This window comes from Anthonomus grandis, chromosome 10 (assembly GCF_022605725.1).
Source record: "Anthonomus grandis grandis chromosome 10, icAntGran1.3, whole genome shotgun sequence".
Lineage (NCBI taxonomy): Eukaryota > Metazoa > Arthropoda > Insecta > Coleoptera > Curculionidae > Anthonomus > Anthonomus grandis.
The window spans coordinates 19,274,190-19,289,642 of record NC_065555.1 but is presented as its reverse complement, the minus strand read 5'-3'; the positions used below and the strand labels follow the sequence as shown (position 1 = coordinate 19,289,642).

At 31.5% G+C, this 15,453-nt stretch overlaps 1 protein-coding gene across 1 annotated transcript in view; it reads right to left on the bottom strand.

Annotated features, from left to right (window-relative positions):
- Positions 1–4,914: 4,914 nt before the first annotated feature.
- Positions 4,915–15,453, bottom strand: part of LOC126741460 (sterol regulatory element-binding protein 1) — a 150,893-nt gene continuing 140,354 nt past the window's right edge. Inside the window, exon 15 of the mRNA XM_050447873.1 lies at positions 4,915–5,405. Coding sequence (XP_050303830.1) covers positions 5,188–5,405 — 218 coding nt within the window. The 3' untranslated portion in view covers positions 4,915–5,187. The remainder of the gene's footprint in view (positions 5,406–15,453) is intronic.

Below are 15,453 nucleotides of genomic sequence, written 5' to 3'. Positions count from 1 at the left end.
GAATATAAGAAAGGAGATTTAATTCTCGTTAAAAATGAATATAATGGTAATAAAATTGCCAGTCCTTGTTTCCTGGGGCCGTATGTAGTCGTTCAGGATGAATCTCCTAATGTAAAAATTGTAAAAGAAAATAAAGAGATACTAATCCATAAAAATGGAACTAAATTATATCATAAGTAAGTAATTAGTGCATAAAGGGCCCTGCCCATAGTTAGGTAATAATTAATTAATTTACTAGTTTGGTGTATTATTAGTTAAGGTTTTGTGAAAAAAAAAAATGGAAAAGAGGGGTTTTTAGGTAAAAAGTTGAAAATTTCAAAATTACTGGATATTAATTGCATGTATGTATATAATTTTTGGAATGTGTTAAGAAGAGTTGTTACTTTTATAGTATATATATCCGGAATTTTCAATTTAAAAGAAATATGTAAATTCCTTAAATTTCCCGGGGAGGTGTAGTCTGGAAGTATCACCCAGTATAACAAATATTGTGTAAATAGGAAACTACTATATTGTAATAATACATTAATTAATTCTATATAGCAAAACATTATAATGTCTAGTAAGCATTATCATAAACCAGGTCAACGGGAAGTTCAACGATCCTTGGATGTAGCTTTTTGATATTTTATTATAGATCCTACTTAACCCTAAGAAGGTTGTTTCATTTTAACCCTATGTCTTAAATCATAATTTACTACACTGTATTCTGAACATAAATCATTATTGGCATTATTTGGAGAGAAGAAAGGTATTCCTTAAATGGCTGCTGGAAGGTTACAAAGATGAGCATTTTTTTTAAGCAGATTTGATTATACCTTTCAGTACGTGAAGGGCTCTCAAAATGGGGGTGCTGATGGACTATCAAGGTTTCCATTAAAGAGTTCAAAGAAAGGTGTCTTAGGTAGCCGAAAGTCAGATTTTGATTATTTTAATTTTTTGGTTGAAGATAATGTGCCAGTTAGTGGAGATCAGATTAAGAAAGAACTTAGGATTGATAGAATTCTTAGTAAAGTTTTTAAATATACCACAGATGATTGGCCAGAGATAGTTTTAGAGGAGGACTTAAAACCATTTAGAAGGAGAACTTAGTATTGATAATGATATACTGATGTGGAGTTTTAGGGTAATAATTCCAATAAAATTCAGTGTTCAGTTATTAACAGAAATACATGGGGCTCACAATGGTATGGTAAAAATGAAGGCATTAGCTAGCTATTTGGTGGTCTAATTTGGACGGTGATATCGAGCAGTATGTAAGAAATTGCGAGGCGTGTATGATAAATTCTAAAACACCAAATAAGGTACCATTAATTAAGTTTGTTGAAGCTAAATATGTTTTCGATCGCATACATATTGATTTTCTTGGTCCTTTGAAGGGTTAAATGTTTCTGATAATTTTGGATGGATACTCAAAATGGCCTGAACTTTATGAAATGGCATCAACAGATTCTTCAAAGACAATCGAGAAACTACGGGATTGTTTTGCTAGGTTTGGGTTACCTAACTTGATTAATAGTGATAATGGGCCTCAATTGGTCAGTGAAGAATTTGAGTCTGTCATAATAATGGTATTTCCCATAGAACGTCTCCACCATATCACCCTGTTACAAACGGCGCAGCAGAAAATGCAGTTAAAAATTTAAAACATTCGTTAACTAAATATTTGACTCATAAGGTGACTAACAGGTAAAAGTATATCAAATTTGGTCAGTAAATTTCTTTTTTCGTATAGGAATACTCCACATTGTACTTTGGCTGAAATGCCGTCCAAGTTGATGTTGAACAGAAAAGTCAAGAGTCGTCTAGATTTTATGACTAGTTCTAAAAGAGATGAGGCTAAGAAAGATCAAATGAAATACTTACATAGCCATAGAAAAATTGTTTTTGAAGAGGGCGAAATAGTTTACACGAAAGATTATAGAAATCCTAATAAACCATTATGGGTAAAAGCGGTAATAATAATCAGTAAACTGGGTGAGAATATATTTATTTGTCAGCCTATATGAGAAGAAGGGTTAAAATGGAAACGACATTCGAATCAAATAATTCAGGTTGGTAGTTTTTATGATGATATTGATTTTAATCAAACTAGAATAAGTATTTCTGATAAGAGTGATGATTTGTTTAGTGACAATAATATTGGTAAGCATTTAGATTGTGAAAATTATGTTCAGGAAACAGAGTTAGGAAATGAGATTAAAGTTAAGGAGGATGAGTACTTAATGATTGAACCTACAAATAATCGAGAGTCGGTAATTAAAGAACATACAGGGAAAAGCAATAGCTCATTGGCCCTGAGTCGACCTAGGAGAGAAATTAAACCTCCTGATCGTTTAAATTTGCAGTTTTAAATAGGAAGGGAGGAATGTAATATAAGTTCACCAATAGTGAAGTGCTGGGTGTGATACGACTACCACGCTATAGTCGATACTGTGAGTATACATACAGCTTAAGATCGACTTGGCAACGTGGTTACGTCGTTTTGAGGTTAGGATTATATTAGTTTTTTGGGGGTTACACATGTAACTATGTTCTATAAGGATAATAAAATAAAAACCAAGTTTAAGTAGCAAGATGTGTTTGTTAATACATTACAGGGTGGAAACTTTAACTGCAATAAATTAATATATTTTGATCTAGGCATTTAAATAAAAAACTATTTTACCCGTCAAATTAGTTTATTTTATGGCGGATTTATTAATGGTATTAGCAATATTGTCAATTCTACGATTTTTTTTATTCTGAGAAATACCAGTTAAACTAACCTTTTCCTTAACAAAGCTGAACGAAATAAAGCCATACTCTGTTAGTAAAACCCGGAAAACTCAACAATGTTAACCCAAACTAAATATTTTAAACAGTTAGAATTATCGTGCCTCGTATTTCTCGGTTCGTCAAAATTGTACTATCGTCAACCTTTGTTTATTTTCTCCTGTGGAGTAAGTTCATTCCAATTTGACACCACTGCTTCACACACTTAGCGCCAGAGTTTTTCTTTTACATTCCTATCGCGATGTTCTTTTCTAGCTTTATCGTATAAAGAGGGTCTTTCTTGTATAAGCACAATAAATTTCTCGGTCCATTTGGGTTTCATCACCATCTCGTCAGGGCCGATAACACCACTGATTAAAGGTTTGTTCTCACAGCAGTAAGAAACAAGTTTCCGACAAATACACATGCGCAATAGAGTAAAATGCATTCGCACAGGAACTTCTGATCGGTTTCAAATCAAAAGTTTGATGTTCTTACACAAATTCCTGATCGTCATCTGATAGTCAGACTTGTTTTCGGATTTATTTCAAGCAAAGTGTCAGAGCATTCGTGTAGCCAATCAACGCCGATCTTCGGAATATGAACATAACCTCTAAATTGTTGTTTGTATTTTGTCGTGTTGTATAGTTATTGATATTCGTTTTGAAAATTGTATTTTAAATTGTTGGATTAGTCTAAAAATAAACATTAAGGAAACAAGTACTTTTGAATCGTCGGAATCGGAATCAGAATTATGTTGATTCCGACACAGACTTTTAAAGAAGATTTAATTGAAGACTGGATAAAGCCCAAAAGTCAAAACTATTTTCATGAAACTGTGTCCCAATTTAATAGAATAGAATTTCTCGAGCATTTTAGAGTAAGTCTTGAAGTAGCAAATAATCACACAATCTTAAACTATTAATAATATACAGCTATTTCAAGTTGTAGTATAATTTTTGTTTTGTTTAATTTTTAAGTAATTTTCCCATTTCTCACTGGCATAAAACAGTGAGGTTATTTTTCTTCTCCACTCAACCCGTATTTGATGTTCGCACAGACGGTTTCAAATCGATCAGAAGTTGTAATATTTTACACATGCGCATCAAGAATGGTTTGGAAACAGTTTCAAACTTGTAAGAAATTTGCAGTGAGAACAAACCTTAAATTAACAGCAATCTAAACAACGCGACGTTCGGTTGTCTAGTGCGCGCAATAACATGCAAATCCTATGTTTTAGACCTGTCGGTCTGCGGTTTGGTCGTATATGCAATATACAGTATTTGTAACAAGATCCAACAAAAAGTTGAGTCAGCAGTTAAGTTCGTAATGCGCTTACTTACGTATGTTACAATTTACTTATTCAAGTAAACTGTTGGACGATAAAAAGTTTATAATGTGCGTTGGCTTAACTTATTAAATCTGTAATGTAAACTATAAATAACATATTAATACAATTCCACAAAACAAAAGCAAGAAAAAAGTTGGCGATTTAGGAATTTCTGATTCGGCGGTCGGCGTTGATCGCAAAAGTTCGGAGCTGCTCGGCCAAAAATAATGCCAATTGCCCATTTCGACGTGTGTGTTGGAAAAGAACTGTCATTCCCATAAGTTTGCCATGCTTGATGACATCTCTGGAGACGGATGGAAGGTTAGCGAATCTTTCCGACAGTGTTCTGCTGCTTATATGAGGAGCCGCGTTGCCGCTGGGATGTCGTTATCAGTTCACTACAGTGCAGTTCGTAATATTGGCGCGATATTTATATCGGACATAAATAGTAGTAAACAAATATTTCTCGTAGTCATATTAATAAATACTATTCTTTAAATTTAAAATATGTTCGAATATATTTTGTAAAGCCAATTCACAATATTTCATAATAAGGGGTTGTTTTCGTCATTTTCCCAGTAAGGTTAAGGGATTAGCGCATGAACCCAATTTCTCTCCTTCTAGTAAGTACTTTCTAAAATTTTTGAGTCAATTTTAAAGGCTGAATTAGCCATCATTTTTGAATTACTGCTGTTCTTTTTTATAAAATCATAAATCAAGAAATGTGTTTTGAAAAATGATTTAATTTTGTCAGTGTCCGCGAACGTGTTAAATAAAATATTATAATATTAATATTATTAAAGGTATTAACAAATAGACAGTAAGAGCTGTGTAGCTAAAAAGCAATTTCATAAAAACAATATATAACAAACATTATCCTTAAATATAACATAAAATCGATTATCGAGTTCTTACAAGTTCCATAACTTATGTCCTAGGCTTAAAATATAAACTTAAGAATAAGCATAAATAATCATATTTTGCATTTTTATTCATATTAAAAAATGGCCTCGTCTCGTATAAACATATAATAAAGAAATCAAAATGATCAACTGCATTTCACCAAGCGTTTTTCAACATTTTTAATATGCAATTCTTAATTTTTAATTATTAATAACCGCATTGGTTCCCAGGGTTTTCATAAGTTTGTAACAAACTTGTAAATATTTCTGATCGCCAATCCTTTCTAAAGTTTTAGCTGCTTCGACCAACATACCCGCTCTTTCGCCCGGGGATGATAAAAGTTGACCTGGTAGGTGTTTACAGGCCATATAAAGAGCAGCAGCATGTTGTCGATCGCTCCCCATTACTTGATTATGCCCTGAAAGAAATATTTTGTGAATAAAGAATTTTCTAAAAATGTAAATTAAATATATTTTAAAGATATCTGAAATAAACTATTATTATAGTTTATTAAATTATGACTCCTTTTACTTTAAACATAACAAAATCAAGTATTTCTATACATCAACAATTTGTATAGTATCTGCCTCATTATTGAATAATCAATCCTAATTATATACTGGACCACCAGGACCTTTTGTGTAAATTTCAAACAAAACACTACCAAAATACTTTATCACTCATGTTTCGCTAACAATGTACTGCCTTAAAAAGACAATTAAATATGGTTAATAAAAGCTTTATTGGTTTAACGAAACAAATGTCGAGTTCTTCTGAAAATGTATTCCTGTCAGCCAAACATTAATCTTATTAAATGATATTTAAAAGTTGCGAGTCTGGATGAAGTATTTGGGTACCTTGTTTAAATTATTTTTGAATAACCTCAATAATTACCTATAATTTAATGAATGTATTTTTTTAGGAATATTATAGTATATAAGTATATCATATTATAAGTTTATTTTTCTTTTAAAGCACTTTATATAAATAGGTTTTTATTTCTACATTATAGTTGAAGGCAAAAAGAAACAAAATTTAGATGGTTCTTTTTTTAAGTATTTTCAAAAGTATTTTATTTGGGCCTGTTTAGAAACCAGAGGAAGACCCAGATGAAGTATAGTTTTGTAAATTAAACATTATTCCATGGGTCTTACGCTTGAGGGTGGGGTCTAAAAAAAAACATCTTTTAGACGCTTAAAAATAGCACGAATTTAATGACATGGTTTCATCTTTTTAAAGGGTTTTAATCAAACTGTGATTATATTATGATATCTTTTACAACATTAAAACAATTAAACCAGCAGTAAACTTCTAATTAATTTAGTAAAATCTTTGGGTTTAAGTCAAAGTATTCACTCACAAATTTAACTATAAACAAAATTTACTACTTAATATTTAATAGCGATTATTACACTATGACATATGAATAGGAAATGAAAAAAAAAAGAAGAAATATTAGGAATAAATTGCATAAATAAAGATTTGGTCTTTATCATATCTTGTTAGACCTATAAATTCTTTGAAACATATTTTTTGCAAACGTCATAAAGTCGCATATTTTTTATCATATCCTCTTCACATATGTAGCATACCAACTTTTTTTTATCCTTTATTGAATATTTAGAAGCGTAAGTATTAACTTTCTGTTTGTTAGTGCCCTCCACTAGACCGCTTATTTTCTGATCGCTAAAAAGCAATGTCAGAAATGATATTAGCATCACAAGGATATATTCCGATAGCACGAAAACTACATTAGTAGCTGTTGTTGCTTTTAGTCAAACCTTTGAAAACATTGTACCAAAAGCATATTTTGTAATATGCTTAGAATTGGCTTATTCGTTCAATACGTGATAACCTCGTCAGCCCAGCAAAACTTAGAGATCTTAAAAACAGCCTTATTTATTGGTTGCAATGCGTACAATTGCTTGAAAGGCCAAAAAGGGTATTGTCATGAGGATCAGCTGCATCAATAATACCAGAATCTAAATAGGATGATGGTCCTGATGGAGATAAAAGAAGCAGCACTTTAACTGCTGGTTTATAATTAGCAAAGTTATTGACCCCTTTCAATAAATGCAAATGTAGTCACGCCTTTTTTATTGGTCATTTTAATTATTGTTTCAGCAGAAAACTAAGATAAGGTGATAAAAAAAAATAGTGGTTATCTACCCCTTTTAAAAAAATTAATTGGCTGGAACCATCCGGCCAATACTATTATTTTGTGGAGAAATTACTTCCTTTTAAGAAAACACATTTCCAAAATCTTAATTTTCCTTATTAATAACTATTATATTTTATTTTTTCTATATACAGGGCGTTCCGAAAGTAATGGGACATAGAACAACAGTAGATTCCTTACGTCAAAATAATGTATAATATTATTAATGTAAATTAATTTATAAAAAATAACTTTAATATTAACTGAAATACAGGGTGTCAAAGTATTATTTGATTTATCGTTTTTTTCTCATAGGTTGACATACTGACATGAAATTTAAAACATACGAGTCTTTTAAAAAGAAAAATAAAATCTCGTATACAGTTTTCGTGTTTTCGGTAGAGGGCGCTCATTGCGTTAGTTTTTACTTTTTTAGAGCCCCTTTCTTCAGAACTTCTTTCAGTCCGTATATCGGTTTAAAAAGTATCAAAATAAATTCCTTTTTTAAGTTTACATAAAAATATATACCTTATTAAAGTCGCTAGGAGCAGCCATTTTCGACATAATCACCATTTTTCAAAAAAAATTTAAAAATAACATTATTTACTACTTTATTTAAATCGCATCTTTGGCAGTTGGCATTGGAGACAAGTGTTTGTATTATTTATATCAAACTTTTTGAATGTCATATAACACTTTTAAAACGAGTAAAAAAGTTTTTCTCTTAAGTTTAATCATTTTAAGTAATGCCTAGGCATAATTTGTTTACCAATTTGGAGATGCTTTGTGTTTACGCGCAAGTAAATTTTAATGGGCGGCATGCAAGATATAGTTTAGATGAAGTTACTGGGACAAGCATAAAAACTAAAAACGTTTTCTTTATAAGGCATTGGCGTGCATATAATTTTTGTTTCTCTGGCTTAATATATATGGCTTAATATATATATTAAACAAAAACATTTATCAAATCACGCAAAAGTCATGGTTAGATTTAATGGCCCATATTTTTTACACAGTTTTTTTTTGATTATTACAAAAATTATCAAAAAAATTAAATTAAATTAAGTAAAAATGCAAATAAATTCGAAAAAATAGTGGGTGGTGTGTTGTAACACGGGTATAAAATAATGTCGCGGCTGTGCTGCAATAGAATATTATTATACCTCCGCTCCGCTGATTTTTGATTTCGATAAGCCCAAAAATTCCCGTTGAAGAATGAAATTTCATTGTTAAGCAATTAATCTAATAAGTAAGTAATGCAGTATTTCACTTTCATCGTAAGATACACAGTTCTTCCATACATTGGTTTTATCGATTTCAATAACCGTTCGTATATGGTCTAGCACAGACGCGCTTAATTGCGGTGTTTGATTAATTTAGCGCAACTTTTATTTAATTGCTCCATCATCTCAATAGGATTGAAAATACAATAGTATGGAGGCAATCGTAAAATGGAGTGGCATTTTTGAACTTTTGATCCTTTATTACTGCTAATAATATTTTTTTTGTGATTTTTAAAAGACCTTACATGTTCTTTTTCGCCATAAATTTAACTAAATCAGCCTTTTTACTACTAGTATTTATGTTCATTAATTCTTTTTGAAAATGGTCTACAGGTTTCACCTATGTAAAATTTATATTTTTTCAGTTTATCAAACTATCAATCAAACGTCAAATTATAAAATATGTATTGTGACTATTCGCGGATTAAGAACAAATTTTACACAGGGTGCAGACGAAAAATTAGAAAAGATAAGTATATTTTTTCATATTTTTAATTTAATTTAACTTACGTTGATAACAGTAGTAGATATAGCTCCCGAAACGTTGGTTCGAATTAGGTATTTTTTATTAAATAAGTAAGTTTTTCTCATAGTTTTGAAGTTTAATATTCATAATAAAATTAGGTAGGATATTAAAAAGAAGAAACGAGGTCAGAGATCAATATATTAAACCTCAGCTCCTGGGTATATACAAAAATCTATTATACCTAAAGTAAATTATTGTATTTAAGACTTATTGAACTTACATTAAATTAAATATAACGAAAGGTTTCGTTATATTTAAGAATTGAAGTCCATATATCTTTTAAACATGTGAATAAGTCTATTTTCTTCTTCTTTTAAATATTTGAGCGTATGAGATAGTATTTTCTGAATTGATATTTAATATACAGTATTGTGCAAAAAGATAGCAACATTGAACTTTCCTGTTATATATCTTTTAGTATCTATTTTAAAAGTAAGGTTTATATATTATTTACAAGAATAGTTAAAGCCTGTTTATATTTTCATATTATCATATTTTTCTATCATAATAAATAAAACACCAAATATTTTATGCAAATTTATTATTCAAAAATATAGCAACAAAAAATAGTTTTGATTCTAAAAAATATATAACCCAACTAAATTAAAATCAATTCAATATTTCATGTAGTACCCCTTTTCCTTTATAACATCTGCACATCGTCTTGGCATGGACTTAATTAATTTCATAATATAGTCATTGTTCACTTCTTTCCAAGCCTTTTCCACTATTTCAAAGAGAATATTTGTATTAGAGCATGTTAAGTGCCTGATTTTGGTGTCAATGTAATGCCATAAATTCTGTATAGGGTTTAGGTCTGGCGATTTAGATGGCCAGACCATTACATTTATTTTTTCATCGGATAGCCACCTCTTAACAAATTGAGAAGCATCTTTTGGATCGTTGTCATGCTGAAATATGGCTGTTACTGGCATGACTTCATCCATATATGGCACTAAATGTGTTGTGGATATGAGATTGGGCAAAGTGAAAACGAGCCTTGACGTTCTTCTTTGAGAGTAACGGTTTTTTGGCGGGGCGACGGGCAGGTAAGTTGGCATTAAGTAATCTTCTCCTTACGGTACTGGAACGGAGGTTTACAGTACAGAATTTAGTACACCAACAAATTTAGAGGAGTTGCGAAATAAAATTGTCGAAGGTGCCAATTCCATTTTACCTGAAACTCTTTTGGAGGTGCGAAATAGCTTTTACGATGGGTTAAGTTTTTGTTTAGCGAAAAAAGGCGGTTTATTTGAGCCTTTTATTTAAAAAATGATATGTTGTTAAGTTTGTTTATTAGAGTTTTATTTCTGATTTTTTATTATATTTTTATCAGAGTATATATTTTATTTTTTATTAGAATAACGCTTTAATTTTCATTATGCAAAACACAGCATATTAAACATTTTAAAATTACAATTCTATGCGGGTTTTACACATTGTCATGTCTGTAAAACCCGCATTAGAATAAATATTTTAAAAATGCCTGGATTTTCGCGTAATATTTTGAGACACTTTGTCGCCAAGCGACGCAGCTCCCACGAAAGTCAGATGTTTACCAATCCGGTCCTCGGGCTGGCCGGGGCGGTGCTCTGTCGCAGGCACTCGTACACGCGCGACGTTGCAAAATTTCGCCTCTATGCGGTTTCCTATAAGTAACGAACGAAAACACGATCTGTATACACGTTTGGCGAGTTGCACTTGTCTAGCGTTGTGAGCGGGACATCCGTCTGGTTGAAACCAAATTTCCTCAAAATGAACATCCAAGTTTCGTATAGCGGGTATAATATTTTGTTGCAATAAAAGTAAATATCTCTCAGAGTTTAAGGTACCATCAATAAAAAAAAGCCCTACAATGTGATTGGGTAAAATACCAGCCCAAACATTTACTTTTTGCGGGTATTGAGTTCGTACACTCAAATGTAGATTTTCCCAAGACTAATATCTCACGACTGAAGAATTATGTCGACCTAAAAGAGAAAAAGATGACTCGTCTGTAAATAAAATATTACTTGTGAAGTCGTTTCATTTTGATCAATTTTTTCTCTTAAGGTTTTACAAAACTCCAAGCGTTTTATTTCTTTTTAAAATATCACGCACTGTACGACTTGGAATATCAAGTTCTTGAGAAATTCGGAGCTAGAACAAGGTTTACTTACTTTCACAACAGCACACACCTTGACCTCCTTTTCAATCCTAGCGTCAGGTGTTCGACGAGGTTCCTGATCGCCACTAGAACATTTTGCACACCGATTTACACATCCCGACTGCTCAAACTTATGCCAGATATTATAAATTGTTTTAGCAGTAGGGTCTTGCTGAGCAGGATATGCAAATATAAAACTGCCGACAACTTCTTCTGCAATATCCGCATGGCAAGACCATTTAATGATATTAATCTTTTGATCAACAGTGAAAACCATTTTTATTTTATTACTGTATCCGTCTTCGTACCAAAGGTTGAAATAAATTGTAAACATGATCGGCAAACACGTACATAGGTAAAGTCCAGTTCAGAGATCTATTAGAATCTTTGATGTGTCGCAGATGCCGCACTAACTAGTCCATGCGCCTATGTCGTATTTATTGTCGCATGATATACATGTTTAAATGGCAAAATTTTATATTGTTTATCTATGAAATCATTTTAAATTTGCGTAAAACCCCATGTTTTATTCTATTTTTTATTTTTCTTTTGAAAATGACCATTTTTAGAAAGAAAATAATATCACAATAAAATAATATAAAAAAATTGACCGCGGACTAAAATGCAAGCATCTCACAAAATATTTTAAACACTTCTAGCACTCACAGACTTCTTACCTCTTTTTAGCCAGTCTATTAAACAAAGATAAAACACCTGCGTTCTGGCGATTCCTACTTTAGGCTGTGCAAGTGATTATGTATCTCTCTCTACCCCACTGATTTTGAGAATTACGGGGCCGTACCCAAATAAATTTTTGGGCTGTTTTTGTATTATTTTCGACGTGTTTTTAAAGAGATCTTTAAGTATGGATCTATCGCCTTTAAAATAGCTGTTGGATGGATCTATCACCTTTAATAGTTGGGAAGGGGGCCATGTGAGGTTATTATTATTTCATGGGTTTTGCCGATTTTGTTTTTTACACGTTTATGAAAGTGGAGAATTTAGAATTTGGCCTGTATTCGTCTAATTTATTTGCAGTTTTCACTGTGAGGAAGTGTATTTTTTTTATTTGTGTTTGTGGATTTGTTTTGGTATTATACCTAAAGACCTTAAATGTTTCGACCCTAGGAAAATAGGCAGGAAAATTGGTCAAATGAAGAGGAAAGTGTTTGTGTGGGCTTATAGATACCGTGGGTGCACAAGAAAGACAATAACATTTGTGATGAAAACAATAAGAGTGACGGACAGATGTCACTCTTATTGTTTTCATCACAAGATGCCGGACAATCAAAGGGACTTGACACGGATATTGCCAAATTGCTACGGAAAGGTGTGTATTCTAAATACAAAAACAATGAGGTTCTGACCATAGAGATCGTTAAGGCCACCTTATCGGCAGGAGACAAACATTTCTCAGTCTCAACCTTGCGGAGATACCTGATAAGACTTGGATTTAAGCTTAAGAGCTGCTGTAATGGAATTATCAGGTGGTGTATAGAATATTTGAAGAAAATTAAACCATTTTGGGAGTAAAAAAGATCTATATATTATTTAGCCGAAACATGGTATGATACATTTATGATTGATGTATGATTTCCATTCTCTGGGAAAGTCCCTTTTTTGCCATAGTAATAAAACCATATTTTTATTGATTAAACAAGTTTAAAATTTTGTTTTTTACAGCTTACTGCCCCTGTTTGTCCTTCAGCGACACAATAAAGTATATATAATGTAATGCATATGCTGATGTGCGAGATGAAGTTGGAATCCATAGCGGCAATAGAGAAACTATTTCCTTCCTTAATGGAAGGAACTGTTAAAGAACAAAGGCAAAAAAACAGAATTTAGAAAATTGTATTAACTCTTTGGGCCAGATTGAACAGAGTGGTTAAATTTATAAAAGTATTTAATATCCTCACTGTAGTTTTAGGATCCAGTATACTTAAAATGTAGTGTTTGTATAAGATTTTTAGTTTTTAGTATAAGCATTTATTTTTGTTAATTTTCATTTAATCTCTCCTAATATGCACAATAACTAAATATGAGGCAAACAAATTATTAAATATTACATTCAGGATCTAAAATGTGTTTTTTTTTATAAGTAAAACTTGTGTCTTTTACACGCATAAAATATAGACAGCTAGATAATTTTTAATGTAAAAGTTTATTTTAAAAAATCTACTTCCACTTTTCTGACTACATAATTACTTTTCATCAAAAGAAGTTATTGGTACTAAATACAGAGATGCGGGTTTTCATGAGTATATTATTATAATAATATATCATAATATGTATTAGTTAAAAAAAAACAATAATAAAGGACATTGAATATGGCAGCCAAAATCCCTATTAATAATCACCACCAAGTAAAAATAAATCTCAATATCCAAAAAAAGGAAATATATAAAATTTGAAGACAAACCAAAAAATTTTACTCTTTTGTGTCAAAAAGTAAATATTTAATGCCTTGTTCCACAGAATAAATGGGCCTAAGTAATTCGTACCACCTATTCTCTCATCACTTGTTATAAACACCCCACTGATGGCGCTAAAATCTAAACTTATTAAATTAAAATTGTTGGTTAAACTCATTTTACGTACTTAAATCTTATAGTTAAATTAAATATTATCTTGCTATCAACTATCCTGACATTCTAACTTAATAAAACAAAACCCAAAAATCCCGAATAATAAAGTTTTAAATACAAATAAATTTTAAGGCCGGACCTGTGTAAGTTTTCACGCTTGAGTGGCTGTGACTGAAGTCAGACGTCTAACAAAATAGTACATGGACGCATGTAGTCAAATTTTACGAATCAAATGTATAAATTCTTAAAAAAATGCTTAAAACATTTATTTATTTAATAGAATGATTAAATATCGCTTAGAGTATTATTTTATGACTCTTTAAACATCCATGTCATGTGACAATACAAGCAACACCGGCACACGGACTATTCGCGACAAATCAGAGATTCTAATAGATCTCTAAACTGAACTATACGCGAGGAATTGCAACCGAACTTTAACCGGACTGATAAGCGCAACGATGACGCGATAGCCGCCCAGGGTGGAGCCAAGTTTGTTCTCGCTCTACTCCGTCTCCTTCTTACACATTATGCAAAAATCATATTCGAAATTTTTCAACCACCGAACGTGTATATTCCTTGTATTTTTACGGAATTAAATACCATACAAGCAAGACAAATTTGTGTGATTTATTCACAATACAAAACATGGTCCTTTGAGCGGATATTTACCACGACAAAGTGAGTAAAAACATCCAGTTATTCAAGATTTGATGCGATGAGCCGTAGCCGATCGATAGTTCTAGCCTGGACACTTATCCCCGCTTCCATCGATACCTCACAACAGAAGCCGAAATCATGCGAGGCGACGACCGCATCGCGATGGCAAAAATTCCGCGCTGGGGCACATATTTTGCGTTGATTCGAAATAATATTTTACTGCAGTTATTATTGTAGTTTATAGTAAGATTACGCATTTAAAATTTTAAACTACCAAACTATTTTGATACTCGCTTTGAGTTTTAAAAAGAATAAAAATTCGGTATTTAAATTAGGTGGGTAAATTAACAATTTTATTTTTAACTTATATTTTACAATCTTAATTTTATTTAGAATAATGCCTACCTCTTGCTGCATTCCTGTTTAAGCTCAGAAAAAATTAAAATGGATTTTAAATTTTTTTTTTTTATTATCTTCGGAATCATTTAAATTTTCGATTTTTTAAATAAGCAACAAAAATTTGGCGTAGGTACCTACCTAATTTTATTTTCGGCATTAAAATTTTTACGAAAAAGTAATACAGCAATGCAAAAACTTTTCCATAGCAACCAAGATAACCCACAAAAGTGTCAAGAATAAGTTTTTGAAAATTTGTTTTTTTTTTCAATAATCTTCAAAATCACATAAAATATAATATATATATTTTTTTATATGGCATATTCTTTTACCAGTAAATAATGTGCAACTTTGGGGTAAATTATCCATTTTCGTATTTTGAGGGTGGACGAATTTGAAACACCGTTCATGTATATTTTTCCAATAAAATAAATAATAACAAATATTTAAAACATTTATCATATACCTAAAAATACGTGATAATAAAAAAAATATATTATCTTGTAAAATGTAAATTATTAGGTCCCGCGGTATCTCCACTTAGTCGTTCCACTGTACGGCGTGCGCCACCAAATCTCGGCTTCAATTTTGACGCCACGAAACCAGTGTCACGGCTAGAACTCTCGATCGGCTACGGATGAGCCCGGCTTCCATATTGGTTTGCGATGCGGAGTGAAGCATCGACTATAGTTAGACTATTAAATAGGTA